General features: G+C 35.3%; 1 protein-coding gene across 2 annotated transcripts in view; it reads right to left on the bottom strand.

Annotated features, from left to right (window-relative positions):
- VPS35L (VPS35 endosomal protein sorting factor like) overlaps positions 1-16,114 on the bottom strand; it is a 55,313-nt gene that overhangs the window by 26,433 nt on the left and 12,766 nt on the right. For both annotated transcript variants that reach the window (XM_084296303.1, XM_084296304.1), the window contains 14 exons: positions 15,211-15,307; positions 14,772-14,819; positions 13,656-13,749; positions 11,708-11,785; positions 10,945-11,067; positions 10,239-10,285; positions 8,197-8,308; positions 7,842-7,958; positions 7,448-7,501; positions 6,973-7,053; positions 6,102-6,164; positions 4,996-5,081; positions 3,153-3,233; positions 454-517 (listed from right to left, as the gene is read on the bottom strand). In XM_084296303.1, the coding sequence (XP_084152429.1) occupies positions 454-517; positions 3,153-3,233; positions 4,996-5,081; positions 6,102-6,164; positions 6,973-7,053; positions 7,448-7,501; positions 7,842-7,958; positions 8,197-8,308; positions 10,239-10,285; positions 10,945-11,067; positions 11,708-11,785; positions 13,656-13,749; positions 14,772-14,819; positions 15,211-15,307 (1,145 nt within the window). The remainder of the gene's footprint in view (positions 1-453; positions 518-3,152; positions 3,234-4,995; positions 5,082-6,101; positions 6,165-6,972; positions 7,054-7,447; positions 7,502-7,841; positions 7,959-8,196; positions 8,309-10,238; positions 10,286-10,944; positions 11,068-11,707; positions 11,786-13,655; positions 13,750-14,771; positions 14,820-15,210; positions 15,308-16,114) is intronic.

Raw genomic sequence — 16,114 nt, 5'->3', positions numbered from 1 at the left:
TTAATTTCAAGTCAGCTGGAGTTTTAGCGGGACTACTGATTTAATGATAGAAATTATCTCATTTGTAAATGAGATAAATGGTCTCATTGAGGGATGGGTAGTGGGATTTCACAAAAGCATGATCTCTCTGAGGCTGTAATATAAAGACTAATTACTGTTTAGCTTTTAAATACTTAGTGTGTTTTACATGAGATTAAAAAAATAGCAGAAAAATTAAATATACACATACAGTTTAAACTAGCATACTGCACCATGCCAGCTTCGCCACTGTATATTTCTTTCAACACTCACATACTTATGTCACTAAAATGCGCTGGTTGGGGTTTTCAACAGTCTTTGGCAAGTCACGTACGATCTCTAATTTAGTTACATAGGCACCTGTTTCTCATGGGGAACTCATGAAAATCCAAGTGGTAAGGTACTCGCCAACAGTTGCATACAATTGTTACTCACCATTTTTATGAATCCATTTATCAAAGCTGCTAACATTCTTTTCTCATCCTCAAGTGTCAGTGCACTATAACAGATAATGTATATGTTAGATTTCTGAATATTTCTTAACTATTTATCTGTAAATGTTCAAATTATACATGCTAATTTATGCAATTTTATGTCTCTATAAATTATTTATTGAATACTAAGACCACTAGTCCCATAATTTTAGTTATAGAATGAGAATAATTTTAATATACATATCTTCAAGTCAGCCATGCACCAAACTAAATTCTTAAATTTAAGAATTGTAAAAATTGCTAAGTCTTTAGATTTTACAGAAGCTTAGATTCAGCATGAACAGAAGCTAGCTAAGCTAGAGTTCTTAATTGCAGCAAGCAAGAAAGTGGCTTCATTCTTGTGTTACAACATGAGAACTTGAGTAGGAACTGATTATAAAATCCTAAAGAAATTAGTAAAGCCATTTTTAGGAGAAAAATCATCCTGTTAATGGGGAACAGCTTTTAATATGCACGTTAAATAGTATATAATAATCAATGTGTGTATTTTAGAAAAAATATATATTTTTTTTAATATGTAACCGGGTTAGTCATTTAAGAATTCTCTTTAACATCACCTTGTTACTAAAATATCAAAAAGGCAGCACTGTTAGAACTTCTTAAACTGATACATAAAAACAAGATTCATTTTACAATTATCAGTGATACCTATTCTGTACGAAGTCTAAATCTTATTTGAAACAAATTTACATCACATGAAAATGCAGTAAGTCAAATTTGTTTCACTGAAGATGGATAAGTAAAAAGATAAATAACAATTAACTAATACAATTTAATCTTTCTACTATTATGTAGTTGGCTCCAGATTTGAACTTTAGTGTAGCAATTACCATTTTCCTAGCTTAGACACCAGATGGGAAGAGGACAATAGTTTTATTATACAAATTCAGTAAAGGGAGAAAGAAAATCTCAGCATGATTAGCTCATTAGGGCACTGCCAATCAAGAGAGTCAACTGATGGGCTCTGAGAGGCTCAGAAGAGTTGTAATGGGATCTCCAGGTCAATTATAGGTTTCCAATTCAATTTTGAATCATACCACTGCCAGTCTAAAGGCTGTCACCCTCCAACGGCTGTTATTGGGTTAATGAGCCCTACACAATGGGCTGGGAATTTCCTGAACCAGCATGCAAGAATAGATGCAGGGGTTACTTTAACGTAGTAAGAATTATGATGATTTGCCAATAAAAGATGAAAGACAGAACCCAGCAAATTATGTACATCATCTTGTCTCAGCTAAAAGAGCTGCTGGTTTAAGGAATTGTAAGAAGCTCCAAAACCCAGCAAAATTGTTTTGGCAAAATGTCAGAGGAAGTACCAAATATGGCTTGCCATATACTGCCTAATTTTTTTAATAAGTTGTTTTAGCTTCAATACATTCTTCTATTTAAAAGGTTGAAGAGGCTTTTACTGCAACATACAGAAATGCAGTGTTCTAACACAAAATAAAGCACTCAAACAGGTATAAATTGAAATTGCATGCCAAACCTGACTTTGTAATTGACAATAAATCTTGCACTCATGGCATATCAAGGCTGAGAAAGTTACAAGTTCCTTTGAAGTGCCTGCCATACTAAGAGGCTCTGGGTTCAAACCAGAAAGTGTGCGTGCGGGGTAGTTCTTGCTCTTAAGATATAAAGATTTCACACTGGTAATTGTGACTCTTTTTTCAGTCAGATGCAGATTTCTGTGTGATTTTTGCAAAACAATTTTTTTTTTGTTAGTTGTTTTAACAACCTACTAACCACATTTGTTTTCCACATTACACAGAAGTTTTTGAAATTTGATTCACAAGTATCTGGCTCATATTCTAAGACACTCTACTTGAAACTTTTACAAAAATGGAACAAAATTGAACTATTGTCACAGTCCAAAGTTTGGCATACAAACCCCCTTTTTTTCTATTTATAGCTTTTAAATAAATATTAGCTGAAATTACAGGTAGACTGTCAAGTCACAATTGCTGAGAACCTGGCATATCACAAGGCATCTGGCACAGAAAAAAAAAATGGCCCTGACCTTTACACACCTGCCATTCAAACATGGGGTTTGCAACACGGCACAAAGTAGATCCCTAACCTCAGCACTCAAAATTAAGGGGAAAAGGGAAGAGGAGAATTCAGGGGAAAAAACTATTCAAAAGCTTCTCCCTTGTTTTAGGTTCCTTTACTGATGTTTCTAGAAGTCTTTCAGCTGTACTTTTAAAGATTTCACACCCCTTGGTAATGGCTGAAAGCAGGGCATAAATGTATAAATTAAATATGGCAATCTGTGCTTTAATAGGTACATATTCATTAAAGCTCATAAAGTCTCTTATTCGCTATAACTCAAAGATGACACCAGTTTCATTCCCAGAAATATATTTTTTAAATGTAGTTTTTAGTGTCTTTGCTTTACTAACAACCTCTACAAAACTGCTGCTACTTCCCTTTTAAAATTCTGTTTCAGTATTCCATATAAGCACTAATTTCGGAACAAATACTATGTGCTACCACTTCACCACACAGCTCTTCCCTCACTACTAATTGGACTAATGTCTTAATCCACCATGAAACAAACAGTCTCAGAAGTGTGAAACTGTACACCAAGCAGCCAAACTTTGCATAAATGATAGTTATTAATATGAGTAAAGTTAATCTTACTTCACAGAGTCATGCATTGTCTTGCAGATATGCAGAAGAGCATTGAGTATAACAGGATCCTTTGTAGATTCCTGCTGATGCCTGTAAAATGTTTTAGAAAAAGTGATGAAAAATCCCGCACTGTCAAAATGAAAAACAATGAATAGCACACCCACTGAACGAGTAATTCCTACCAGCAATGCTGTAAGACACTAACAATCTACAGAAGTTTTATATTCCTTTTTTTCTAGCCTTCAGGAATTCAAAGATCACATGGTTAACAAACGTAGAGTTCCAATTAAAACCAGTCAAGAAATTTTACCTTAATACATGGAGGTTTACTGCCAAGCCATGGAATCTAACTTGTTAAGGGACACAACAAGCTAGACGTGATAAGTTGAATCAATCTAAGAATGTCAAAACAAAACATTCCTAGATCTACCAAAAAATATAGTTTCTCAGCTATTGATGAACAGACAGGATGGATAAGTGTCATGCTTAAGTCCAGAGGTACAAGTGCACTACTAAGATGAGAAGACTCAGTGGGGGATCTCATCAAAATATATGCATACAACCACCAAACCCAAAAGCATAGCTAAACATTTAGACAAACGGAGTAGATGCATAACATGGCAGTCAAGTGCCTGTGCTCGCTTATTTGGTACCTTGGTGGTAGAAAGTAACACCTAAGTATAAGTACTTGTTTTCCATACACAAAAAAGGCTCTTTGGATACCTAGTATTAAAAGCTTTTCAACTCAGGTGCTTGAAGAGGAACATCAAAAATGTGTAAAACTCAGGAGGAGGTTTCCCTCTTTTTGACTAGAACCGTTTATCGCAAATTTAAACTTCTACCACATGGAAGACAGGACTGAAGGAATCAATGACCAGTGTGTCTGTTCATATACTGAGCATTTAACCCCCTAAAGAACCTGCACAGCATTTGACATTCTCTGTGCCTTTTCTGCTATTTAAAGCACTTTTTGATTGTACTTCTCACAGTTGAATGCTGCAGGTTTTTGCTAAAAGGCTATTTCCTTATAAAGTTTCTGCTAACGAAAACTTGATCATCTACTGAGACTGTGTTACACCAGTTCTATGTAGGGCAGAAAATGATTGTCTTCATATTTCCCAAACTTACAAATGATGGAAAAAAAAAACAAAAAAAAAACACACAACACAGAAAAAAAGAATACTTGGAATGTACAAAGATGCTTTTTTTTTTTTTTTTTAAAAAAAGTAGAACTCAATTCAGTGTGAGAGATTGGATCACTGTAATTCAGGATCTGCCTGCAATTTTGTTATTTAAAAACAAAAAGGTGATAAAGAATATTTTTTTTTCAAAATTAATTGAAGAAGACCGCTTGACTTTTACAATATTTGAAGATGAAGTCTCATCTTTGAAATTCATTTTCAACTGGGGAAATAACCATTTTTTCTATATAATGGAGCTTGTAACAACAGTCTGTCTCTCCTCTCCTCTTCTTCTGTTACTCCAAGGTAATAATTCTGCACTGTGATATCAGATGAAATACAAAAACGTTTCATGGACTACCTAAAGTGATAAATTGATAAAGGCTCAGGGGACAACTGATCTGTTAGTCAATAGTAAGTCAGCATTGATGCATTACTTCAATTTCAGCTTTCATTGTGAAGAGTTAAGGAGTCAATCAATAGATCAACAAAACAGACACCTGTGGGTTTTTTGTTTGTTTGTTTTGTTTTTCCTTCTCCACAGACTGGAACATCCTCAACAAGCTATGTGGACTAAACTAAACACTGGCTCAGTCCATCTTCCCAAACAATCTTTCAATCCATTGCCCAGATTCTCCAGAGTGCATTTAATCTGAATAATCTCCACTTACTTAATAAAAGATTCCATAATGCACTTGCAAACCTCCACTCTCACATTCTCCTTCTGGAACATATCCAGAAATGGCAAGAATTTCTCCTGGAAGTACAAATACATAAACAAGTAAAATTAGTTATTTTTACAAACACATTAAAAGAATAAATATTTTGGATAAGTTTTATAATCATGGCTGTTTTATTGAAAATAATTTTAATCTTTTTTTTTTTTTTTTTTTTTTTAAGACAGTAACTTATCTTGAAGAACCATCTTTCCATTCCATGAAAGAGGAAACAAATGGCAAAGCACTGATGGCTGAAAGGTTTTACCAGTTTACTGATTGGAGCGATCCAAAACAAAATACAAAACCATTTGAACCAAATGTTGTAAATTATTAAAAAGCAGTCATACACTTGAAACAGCTTAACATCACTTGAAATTCAGACATCTATGGAAAAAAATGTTAGTTATTAAAACAGGTCACATGTTTTCCATTGTGGATGTATCCACGGCAACTTATGAAGGTCCAGGACATTTGCATTTTCTTTAAAGACATGGGCTGAGGTTGTTCAGACACTGAGATATTTAGTTTGGATATTGTCTCAAAAATATAGCGAAGGTAAGTTTTTCAGAATTATCTAAGTAACTTGTGAACAAGACTTGACTCCAAAGCCACAGTCAGTCTTCAGTTTTATTCTTCAGCTGGTTTCAGCAATTTGATACCTGCTGTCTTCTTTCCTTTCCCTACCTCTTATGCATTCTCTTACCTAATTTTCAGTTTGTTTCAATAACAAACTTAAACCCCATAATAGAACATAGAAACAGTTATCAGCAATTACACAAACACATACACAAATAAATGGTATTTTATTTCCCACTGATTGTCTCTTATGCTGTAACAACAAAGTGTAGAAAATTGGAAAAGTGAAATGAGAATAATGAACATTGAGGTATTAAGCAGCATAGAGCTTCCAAGATGTTTCTGCACTTATCTACTTGATAAAAAGTCCTCTTGCTGTGCTAATTTGAAAACAACTTAGATATGCAAGTCAGGTTAGCTGTCTTGCAAAAACAGTGGAAAATAGTTCCTCCTAAAATTTTATTAAGCATAGCATTACTTACCACTGAAAAAAGCAGAGAGAAATCATAGATATAGGTAATAACTTTCTGAATAATTGACTGCAGCTAAAAAGAAAAAGAAGGAAAAAAAAAGGAAAATGATTGTAATACAAGTTACATTAAAACTATCTAAACCAGAGCACATTCTTCTCTGATAACTTATATAAAACAGGTTTGGAAGACACTTCAAGTGTTCGTTGATGCCACTTCTTTTCCCCTAAGCAGGATCAACTACAGCTATGCTATTCCTAGCAGATGTTTTTCCAGCATACTCTTCAGAACTCATAAGAAGTGAGAGGATGACCAGCCTACCCAGGCTTTATTTGTTCTTTACTTTCTATAGTTAGGAAGATTTTTCTGTTTTATAATCTGCATCCTCTCCAGTTCGACTGACTAAAACAAGAAGTACAGTTTGTTAAATTTACTTTTGTAAGCAGTTTTTCTACTCTCCAAGTAACCACAAAACATTTCTAGAACCTCTACAACTAATTGGTATCTCACCTGACATACAGTCTCAAGAACTGGACAGTAAAATCCACTGAAGTAGACATAGATTTATCATTATTTATGTTTTACTTCAGTTCTCACAGCCTGCCATGATTGCAGATTTTCTTCAGTAGAATAATATTGTTGACTTGAGAATTAGATATTGCTACTTCTAAATACATAAATCATTGTTTTAACCTTTTTTCCTGGACTGAGAGAGAAAAAGAGTAACAAACCACAACATCATATTGTTCAAAAAAGCTTCCCAAACCATAGACAGCCTTTAAAAATAATTATACTATTTTAAGAGACATCAGAAATGTTTAAGAATTAGTTTGATCTAAGAAAATGCACAGATTTTACAGATTTGGAAAAATAGGTTCTTTACCTGTGGGTAAGCATCTTCAAACGCTCTATCAGGAGTCATGTGTTTGATAATATCAGCCAAAACTGTATTGACTTCTCGCTTCTGTACAGCGAAAAATAGGAGTTACAAAATACAGTAACAAAATCAGCACGTAAATCATCAGATAGTTTATTCCCACTTGCCAAAGCATCAGCTTTCTACACAACTCCAGTTAAGCAAGGAATTTTAGCTATAGTTCCAGTAAATCGTTACTTAAACTAGTCCAATAAAAGGTAAGAAATACCATGCAGGGTTTGAGGGCAAGAAAGACTGCTTCAAAGCCACATCCTTCGTCCCTATTCATCTTTCATTAAAGGAAATGCATTTTTTGTACACTAAAGAAGTCCTAGAGACATCTTAAATACTCATAGCTTTTCCATTTTTAATACCGTTACTAATACAGGCACTTCGTCTGCATCAGAAAACCTTCAGAGGAAGCAAAGTAATTATCACTTACCTTAAAATGTCTGCATGTATACTCCACCCACACTTCAGCACAGTTGATATAATCCTAGAAATACACATCTCTAATGACTACCAATATTTACAGGAAAGAAATACATGTGCAAAAATTACACTTAAAGTAATTACTCCTGAAGTATGATTCATGCAGACCTAAAGATTTAGCACTAATGACAAACTTCCACAACTGCACTGCTTGTTTGTAAGCAGAGGTCAGAAAAGCAGGGATTATATAAACATATTACCAGGTATCATATTTTTTTTTTTTGGCAATTTTACATATCTAGAAAACGTAAATCATGCCATGCAAAATATACAGCTTGCTGAACAATGGCTACAATTTTACCCTGAACAAAGGATCAGTAGTGAAACAACTGTCAATAACTCACCTGTGGGTTCTTCAGCTTTGTTATAACCTTCCAGGCTTCATTTAATATTTGAAGGCGATCATTTTCAGGAGGATCAGCCAATGCCAAGTTTAATCCCAAAGAGCGAAAGAGGAGGTGCTGAAATATAATAAGAAATTTTAAATTTAAAGCAGAAAATGCATGTTTGTTCAACACTCCTCTAGTAGGCAGAGTATGCAGAAAGATTGTTTGAATCCCCTTTATTTAAATAACATGCAATTTATGTAGGCAACTAGTATAAATAGTGTACAGATAAGAAAGTAAAAGAAAAGATAGAAGTAGATCATAACTCAGCCAGACAAAAAATAAGTGTTATAAATTACCCGAGAAAAGTTACCTTTGGGAATCCAGATTCATCACATTCTTTAATCATGCCAATGAAGTCCATAGACCTTGCAGCAATAAACTCTGCTCTGAAGGCTGACATTACTGAATTCAACAGCAGAGCACTACAATGAACATAAGACAAATCAATACAGTTCAACAGCAATGAGAAGTTCTTGAAACCCATTCTCCTTTTTGACTACAGTACTTGGGCAGTACAGTATTCTTGGGCAGGGCAAAACTCTAATTTAAACTTTTTCTCACTGAATTAAAAAAAAAAGTATGCATTATAAAAGTGAGTTTTCTAGTGGCAGCACTGTTAGGATTAAAAAAAAATCCAAACAGCAATTATACAGTAGTTGGCAGTGATATATTTAGATATTTATAACAAACTGTTTAGACTCATGTTTGTATTACTATTGATCCAAACTTAAATGGAAGATTCAACTCATTACTGTAAAACCCACTTTACTGATACTACTGTGCAAATATAAGAAACACAATCTGCTATCATTCAAAAAGGCAATTCCTTTGGGCAAACTCAGACACAAGTTAGCACAGAAGCTGTCTCACAATCCAAGCAACGCTGTGTCCTTCACTATTCTGAAGCAGACGCTCTGAATTTGAGGCAGTTTACCTTGAGGGAAATTGTACAGAGCACTTAAAATAGCCCAGAAACCCTTCTGTTTTTGACTGAGCATTAGCGGTCCCATTGCAATCTGACTAGAATTTGCATTTTTTTTTCATTAGACAAGTACTTTGAGTTCACCAGGTATATGCTTTGCAATATAGACAAGCAGGCTGTCACTTTTCACTTAGATGGCTGCAACATGGTTCTCGGAACATACTGAGATTATTTAAAGATTTATGAACTGATGTGACTTGCTTTGTGGTATTTTGACAGCCGTAAGAAGACACAAAACCACAGAACTCCATTTTAAAGAAAACTATCACACTTTATAGACCATCTCAACTGGATTATTCAATTTTCCAATAAGAGACATCCCAAAAACATTTAATTGGAAAAAAAAAAAAAACCACCTCATTATACTCATCATTCTGTGCTTCTTTCAAAGAGCAAATGATCGCAAAGATGAGACACCTGGCCCATCTTTGGAACAGGATGCTAACAATTGATTTAAAGATGTGTTCCACAAAACAAATCAACACCTATACCAAATAATTAATACAGCAGAATATGTGGATGATTTTTGTGTGGATGTTACACACAAAATAAACTCAAACTCACACGCTCCCACAAAGTAGTCTTTCCTTCATTTTTAAAATCACACTTTTACCCCAGTCCTTAGTTCAGTCACAGAATGCTAATGCTGGCAATTCCTCCTCTTTCAGTGATTAACATAATTTAGTTCCTCAGCCACTGCACAACTAGACTGTACAAAGCATACCCAAAAAAAAAAAAAAAAAGTAACTGAAAACTTTCATAGAACTCTGCCTACCTACCAAGTAAAATGAACAGAGATTAGCTCATGAGCAGGCCAAATCACATTCACATAACTCAGAAAGCACATCCAAAACTCTCAATCTTCCTGAATTATTCACTTAATGTGATTAGCCTGCACACAGACTTCAAGGAGACATTTGGGTACTAATTTTAGTTTCGAAAAAAGCAGTCATCTAAATATTCTTCCAAAGGTGCCAGCTGCTTTACAACTTCCCCTCCAAAATGAATGTATGGGCTAACCGTAACCAGGGGAGACAAGGGGGAAGGAAAGGAAGGAAATCAGAGAAAAATGAAGCATAACCAGGAATCAGAGACACGGCTGATATAGAACACATTATGCATCCTAAACTTTGGCTTAGGAGACAGCAACCGAGTTAAATTAATTTAACTTTTGCTCTACAAGTAATCTGCCATCCTTTAGAATTCATCTCTGGAAAATAGACATTCATAATTATGATTTAGTAAGCTATAGGAAGAACAAAAGCTACACTGTGCATCCAAGATATGTTTTCAAAATGGAGAGAGTTTTATTACAGAGACTCATGGGCACTCATTACAGACTCACATCTTCTGCATTACATGATACTTACTTGTTCCCCAGTTTTTTGCATCTCTCCATCATCTCAGTAAGCAGAACCTGTAAGAATTACTTACTAAAATTAGTAAGATTTCATAAATAAATTCAGCTTTAATCACTGTAGTAAAATCTACTAAAAGCTGTTTTAATTACCAACCCAACTCATTCCAATAATCCTGTCTTATCCTGTATTTACAGCACAAGAAAACAACAGTGTACTACAACATAAAACACATCTACTGGAATGAGTACAGTGACATTTTAATCAAAACCACTATTTTATGGAAGTCAAATTTGCAACCCTTCAGCTGTGCTATTTCTCAAAATGATTTCTATTTGCCACCAAGGTCAATTACCTCTGGCAAAAGAGGTGACTATTACAAACTCTCTACCGTGGAATGCAGAACAGACTGACTTAAGACTAAAATAGCCTCTTGACTATGTTAAACAATTACGAAGCTACAGTTTACTCAAATCATTTTTATATCTGCATGACAGAAGAAACTAATGAATTCAGGAAATAAAAATTAAACTACCTAAAGGACAGCAAGAAACAAACAGACATACTGCCTATGAATTTAAAGTGGTCTAGTTTCACTTCTTGCACTATGCAGTTAAACAGCGGGGAAAAACGTAGGATGAGTTTATCAACTCTTTAATAAAACTAGTTCTCTACTGTAACACTGCCATTAGTACCAAGCATTAGCACACTTACTTACCTCAGGAGCACGGTATGCAATACACTGTAAAATCCAGTCTATAGCAGGAGAGTATAGAGTCAAATACAAAGGAATTTCCACACACTGCACTATCAGCTGATTCTGAACTGTGTCCCCATGAATCTGTTGAAATAAAACAAACAAACAACAACAACAACAAACACATTGCAGTGAAGTTGGTACTTAATCAGAATTATGACAAATTTTGCTTACGAATTGAAACAATGTTCTTGTTTGTCATGAGATTGGATACTTGGAATATTTTCCTAATCAAGGTTTAGACTGGATATTAGGAAGAATTTTTTTCACAGATAATGGTGGTCAAGTATTGGAACAGGCTGCCCTGGGAAGTGGTGGAGTTGCCAGCCCTGGAGGTATTTAAGTGCCACATTCACATGTCTCTAAGGGACATGGCTTAACAATGGGACTTGGTAGTTCACATTGATGGTTAGACTTGATGATCTTGAAAGCCTTTTCCAACCTAAATGATTCTTTGATTCGATGATAAAGATGCATAGACAATCTGAGGCATTCCTTGCTAGCTGGGGAAAAATATCAAGCTCATAGCATACATTATTAAAGCACAGAAACAGAGCAGCTGAAACTTAACCAGCATGAATGTAACGCTTCCTGTGCTACAGCTGGGCACAGGAATATCCCTAAATCTAAATTTAAGAACTTGATTTTTTTGAAAAGTATTTATATGGTAGTTTGGTTAAGAAGTATCTTTATGTGATTCAGAAAACAAAAACCAATTGCTTACTTGTTTAAACGTTAGAAGAAAGTCAAAGAAATTTTTGTTAAGGCTTTCTTTGAGCTGAGGTGCCACTTCCATCCCAACCTGTATTAAAAGAGGAAGATTTTATTTGCATCTATCACCCGTGCTCCTCCTCCAACTGTAAGACAAAATATATTTTCCAGAGGAATATACCAAAAATACAAACATATTGAATATTGAATCACATGCTTTTGATTATCTCCATGCTTGCTATTATAGTCGAGTCCACTGGCAACTACTCTGAGGTAATTACAGCTGAATTTAAACAAAGTTCTCATAACATCAACTCCATGTGTCTATAAGCAGTGAGGAAATACTAGTACTTGCATTGCAACAGCCTATATTCATTGTATTGCTTCATTCTTTCCACAGAATCAAAGATCTCAAATGAAAATATTAGTACAGATATAGAAATAGTACTGATAAATAATAAAGGTTGTTGTTATACACAAATACAAGGCCTGTGTAGTAAAGCTGGAACTGCAAATAGAACAAATCCATACAAAACTCTTCTCAAAGAATGAAGACATGGCATAATACAAGAAGTTAATTACAGTTCAGCCTTAAATAAATAAATAAATCTCAACAGATTAAGGATCCTCTTTTCAATCAGACTCAAACATCTGAGTTTTTGGAATCCCTGAACGTTTGCAATTCCAGCTCACTTCATCACGAAGCCCAGGTTACTGGCACAAACCCAAGACAGTCACCTATCACTTTGCTTTATGTATCGTTTCCTTTCTAACTATGCGGCTAAAGAGAAACATGTCACCTCACTGCACTCAGAACTGGTTCTCTGGTTTCACGCAAGCGTTTATTGCCATATTTTACAATGCTGTGGCTTTAGACATCACTTACGTCTGTACTACAGTTTTCCTATTTAAGGATTTATATTTTTGAAAATCTATTTTCACTGGAGAAAATCAGTGAAAATCCCCATCTTCAGTAGGAAGTATTAATATAATGTGTGTACCTGGAATACAAAAGATTAAAAGCCTTTCAATCGAAAAACTTCCTATTAAGTTTTCTTATTTTAAAGAAAAGCCAGTATTTAAACAGCTGGTATTTTATTGCAAGAAAGTTTTCACTATTTATTTTGTATGCTCATCTTTATGAACAAAAAGGAGCATGCTAAGCTCTTCCACACTAACAATATACTAATAGTAAGTGCAATTATGTAGCCCTAACTCTTCTATGCATCTCTTTTACCTGTATCAGGAGTAATAAAAGCTAGACTATGCTTATAAACTGTTTCATAAAAACTTTTGGGAACTTTGCGCTATGTAGCAGTAATGATTAGGCTATGAGAAAAAAAAAATACAGGCATCATTGTATTTCAAAATCAAATGAATTAAGCAGCTCGTGTCTTAGAATAAAGCAGAAGATAGAAGTTGCTTGCCAATGCAGGAATTCATATGTGCACCCCTAAGAGTATTCCAAAAGCATACTGGACAGTTTATTCAGATATACCAAATATATCAACACTGGACAGATTTGTTGCAACTTTTAATGGCAGCTGAATTTGTGCAAGTATTGCCAATTAACAGCCCTTATATTTTCCAGTTACAGTTAAGATCATCGCCACTACTTCAAAAATGTATTTCACAAATACTTTTCCACTACTGATGACTCTTTGAATCATTTTAGGATCTCTTCTTGGGTAAGTATGTCTTGGCTTTTGCCCTACCTGAAGATAAAAGAAAAGGCATAAGCAGCATGTAAAATTACCTTTTACATATTATAAATACTTAAAGAAAGATTCCCCCATTATTAAAGCAAAGAGAATATATATTTTTTTGTTTGTCTGAAGGAAGAGACAGGCTTCTGACTACTTCAGATAAAAATGGTAGTTCCTTCTTTTTTCCCCCATTAGCAGCAGGGCTAGCTGTACTAAGTCTTGGATACAGATCTGAAGTGCTAAATGGTAGCCTACCCTGCAAAGGTATGCTCTTGCATAGACTGCGACCAGTGGATCTCCAATTCCTCTAATCATAGACGTTAATCGTGGAAGACACTCAGAAATCCCCCTGTTAAGATTTTCAGAAATGAAAACAGATTTAACATCCGGTAACTAAACTATACCACAGACAGATGACCTGAATAGCTACTCAGTAGACTGACAATTGAGCATGAACACCTACCAAAGGTGAAGCATATTAGCACAAAATTTTATTTCGGAAATAAAATTTAAGGTGAATACTAACAGATATCCTATATTTGAACTACAGTATTTGCCATTAGGAGCTGCCCAGATAGCCAGCTTGTATGCCTGGATTGCAAAAAGTGCAAGTGAGAAATGCCTCTTCTAGTTCGGAGAGACAGCAGAGCTCTGGAAGGGCTGTAAACTCAATGTGAAAAAAGCAACCATTTAAAGGACTGGCAGAAGTTCTTGTACATCCCATTTTTCCACAGGTTCTTTTTGACAGAGCTGTACTAGTACCTGGAGATGAGGCCCATCAATTCCAGTACAAGAACTGCCTTTCAGTGATAATGAAGTTGTCACTGTAGCAGCAATTTGGCTTACAACACTCGTTTCAAAATTTAACTAAAAAGGACAATTACATGCAAAGGAACATTTTCAGCTCAGCAGTTGACACTGTTTGGCAACACAGAAGCTTATATCAAGACTTTCAATAGACAATGGTTCATTGCTCCTAAATTGTTCTTCCAACTCTGTCTCTACTAATATGACACATCAATATTTTCCCTTCAGTTTTCTCTTCCTTCTTTTTGCCTCACTTATCTCAACAATCTTGCTTTCCTCTCCACCATCTGAAGCCACTGGTTTCTAATTTGCAAATACCTGGATGTCACAATCATACACGTATCCCAAACCCAGAAGCACTGTTGCATTCCAATTTGTACCACAGTCCATGTACCACATTCCGTATTGCATGGAATTATCACCACAGACTCAAAACCCCTCAGTACTGCTTCTTCTCAGACCTATTAACACCTTATCAATGATGGAATTTGCATGCTTAACTTCTGAAATTAGCTTATATGTCTGCCCCTTCACTTCCTTCCCACAATTAACATTTACTCTTACGTTTTGGATAGGAACTTATTGCACTTCAGTATTGCTGCTTCCACATAACTAAAATGAAGCCAAGTTAAGGACCAAAGCTAACGAACATGCTATTTAAAAACACAACACCAAAATTATAAACTGAATACATACTGAACAAACTCCTTCAAGACTTTCTGTAATTAACCTCACTACACTGTTATTCTTTACAATTTGTGTAAAAGATTTTCATTTATTCCCCGCTTTCACACATCCACTCTACCACTGCCATGCTGTTCAGAGCCAGTAACTCAGCATTCAGTTGCCTATTAAACATGATTCAAAGTTAAATGGAAAACATGCAGCCCCAAACAAACAAAACCAAGTTAGTACAAACAACAGATTACTGTGAGTTTTGCTACAGTAAACACATTCATTTTTGGAAAGGTCTATGAAAAACCTGTCTCACTGACAAGGATACAATCTGGGAATGAGTTCTCTGATGGAAGCAATTTTGAAAAACCAGTTTAAGCATGTTTCTTTGGCAGTATCGTTAACGCTCTCTGGAGAAAAATTATCTGGGAAAAAAAAAAAAACAACAGAAATAGGTACATTCCTCCTGGAAACAAGTTGCTTTTCAGTCTAGATTTAAAATTGTACTCTCTTTCCTTTCAGCAAGAAATTAGGCACACCAAAATAAACTAAGTAATATGCTTGATTCAGCTTTCTCTTGCAGCAATAAGAACTGAGTATACGGGCAGCTAGAAAAAACAACTTGCATTAAGTAACATATCAGAAACTGAAGTCAAGCACCCAAAGCTAATCCTGGATCTGCTGCTTGAGAAATCTAACCCCTGCCTCCCCATAAAAGCAGAAATTATAAAATAACGCATAGGTAATCTATACCAAATGCACACATATACAGATGGTAGATGAGGTTTAAGCACTCTAATTATTTACTTGAGAAGTCTAATGTATTTTTTAAAGAATATTACTTGAAACCATATTGGAAGGGGTGGGCAATATTAAGCACTGAGAGAACACTTGCTGTTTTCACTAAGCACCTAGCACTGCAGTGCAGTCTCCTCATGAGCTCCGGGACTAATTACATCAGCTGCCAGCAGGAAAAAGCTGCCATCCCAGGGAGGAACAGATGGGTTATGGGGACAGCACTCTGGTCAGGTGGGCATGCAGTTGCATGGCAAACTGCCTCCTCTTTCTCTAGGATGCCTGAAACAGAAGGCAAAACAGGCTTCTGGTAACCCACATGGGTCTGAAGCAGGATGGTTGGGAAGGCTGAGTCCCTCTTCTCTCAGTGCTAAAGCTACACAAACAGCTTCTGCTGTGAGTATCTGCTTACAAACTCCTTCTGAAGCAGATTTAGA

The sequence above is a fragment of the Netta rufina genome (genome assembly GCF_964035555.1).
Source record: "Netta rufina genome assembly, chromosome: 15".
In the NCBI taxonomy this organism is placed as follows: Eukaryota; Metazoa; Chordata; class Aves; order Anseriformes; family Anatidae; genus Netta; species Netta rufina.
Note: the sequence above shows the minus strand (reverse complement) of the source record. Positions and strands in the feature narration are given on the sequence as shown.